Source organism: Salvelinus fontinalis, chromosome 6, assembly GCF_029448725.1.
Source record: "Salvelinus fontinalis isolate EN_2023a chromosome 6, ASM2944872v1, whole genome shotgun sequence".
NCBI classification, from domain to species: Eukaryota; Metazoa; Chordata; class Actinopteri; order Salmoniformes; family Salmonidae; genus Salvelinus; species Salvelinus fontinalis.
Window position 1 is genome coordinate 53,146,752 of NC_074670.1, and position 1,594 is coordinate 53,148,345.

At 44.9% G+C, this 1,594-nt stretch overlaps 1 protein-coding gene across 1 annotated transcript; it reads right to left on the reverse strand.

Moving 5' to 3' along the window:
• Nucleotides 1-93: 93 nt before the first annotated feature.
• Nucleotides 94-1,584, reverse strand: si:dkey-6i22.5 (polyamine-modulated factor 1). Its single transcript, XM_055927070.1, has 5 exons — nucleotides 1,248-1,584; nucleotides 1,037-1,142; nucleotides 860-960; nucleotides 502-697; nucleotides 94-358 (listed from the first exon to the last, which is right to left on the reverse strand). Exons 1-5 carry the CDS (start codon nucleotides 1,478-1,480, stop codon nucleotides 281-283), a joined length of 714 nt encoding a protein of 237 aa, XP_055783045.1. The 5' UTR covers nucleotides 1,481-1,584; the 3' UTR covers nucleotides 94-280.
• Nucleotides 1,585-1,594: the final 10 nt, after the last annotated feature.

The window sequence follows — 1,594 nt, forward strand, 5'->3', positions numbered from 1 at the left end:
TTAAATTGTATTGACAATGGACCCGATATGAAAGTGTTCGTTTCAAAAGTTAATATTGGATACTTGAATGATGTACTGTAGCTACTAAATGAAAGCAAATGTGTTTGTGTTGCGTTTTTTTGTTTTGAGTTTATTTAATAACAAAAAGCGCAAGGCAGACATTGGAATAAAATAACTGGTATACTAGTTACAAAAATGAACAGTTTACACATGTCAGGGTTAGGGTTATGATTCAAATTGGTCAAATCCCATCTGCTTTAGAACAGGTCATTACTCGGGGTTAAACATCAAAGGTCGCAGGAGGGCAGAGGGAGGAAGAGAGCGCTTGGAACTCGGCAAAAGCTGTCTGTGCAGGTGCCTAGAGATGCAGGAAGAAAGAAACAGTGAAAACATAATATTGCTAAACCAAAGCCAAAATTGACACTGACTCATTCAATATACAGGTCAGAGGACCTGTGCAGCTCTGTGTCCCCCAATGCAGTGATTCTTCATCTTGCTCACCTTCCACTCGTCCACAGCTGTTGCGATGCGCTGTTCGGTCTGAGCGATGCCCTCCCTGCCTGCCTGCACCCTCTGAGCCAGCACAGCATTCTCCTGCAGAATCTTCTTCAGCTCCCTCCGCAGGTACGCCTCCTGCTTCAGGTAGTATGGCGTCACAAAACTACACAGGTCCTGCTCAGGCACTCCACTGGGACGCCTGGGGGACATGAAGAGGAGTAGGGTGAACAGAAGTGGCCCTGGACACTGATCTAAGGTCAGATTTTACAAGGTGAACACACATAAATGGATGTAATGGCATACAGAACAATCCAAGATGGAGGAAGACACTAGGCACGGCAGCATACAGACACAAACAAACCATGCAGGGTCTTGGCTGTTCTTAGCAGCTTCTTCTAGCTTGTTCAGCTCATCCAGTTTGCACTGTAGCTCCCCCTCTTCGATCAGTTTATTGATGTCATCCTGTATAAGTGCCACACACACAGTCAAAATTCTAACATTCCCTCATATGAAGTGTACTTAAGGGATGGTGACCAACCTGTATAGTCCTCTGTAGGTCTTCTATGAACTGCTTGTGGATGTTCTCTGTCACCTGTGGGTTCTTCTTGTAGAACGGATGGAACGTGTGGGCAAATCTGTGAAAACTGACGACAGGTTCAGACAGATTTAGCGGTCTAGTTTCCCAAGGGTGCAACATTGTTCAGCTCAACGTAATATATAGCCAAATGTATCGTTCTCGAACTACTTACCTTGCATCGGATATAAACTTCTGTAGGCTCTTCTCCATTACTTTGTTGAACAGCAATAGCCTGTTCCTCCGGGGTTCGGCTCCGTCTGACCGGCGAGAATCATTTCCATGACCCGACGACTGAGACGAAACATCTCCTGTTGCATTACTAGACTGATCCTCCACATTATCTCCTGAACTTTTAGCACCTTTGTGACGAATTTCCTCCGGAGTTGTTTCACCAGTTTCTTCCATGTTTAACTTTGTTTATTTATTTTTTACGGTACCCGCCAAAGCGCTAGAAACCTACAAGAAACGCCCGTCTACGGAACCCCAACATGTACAAAAAGTTGCTTTGTCATTGTACGC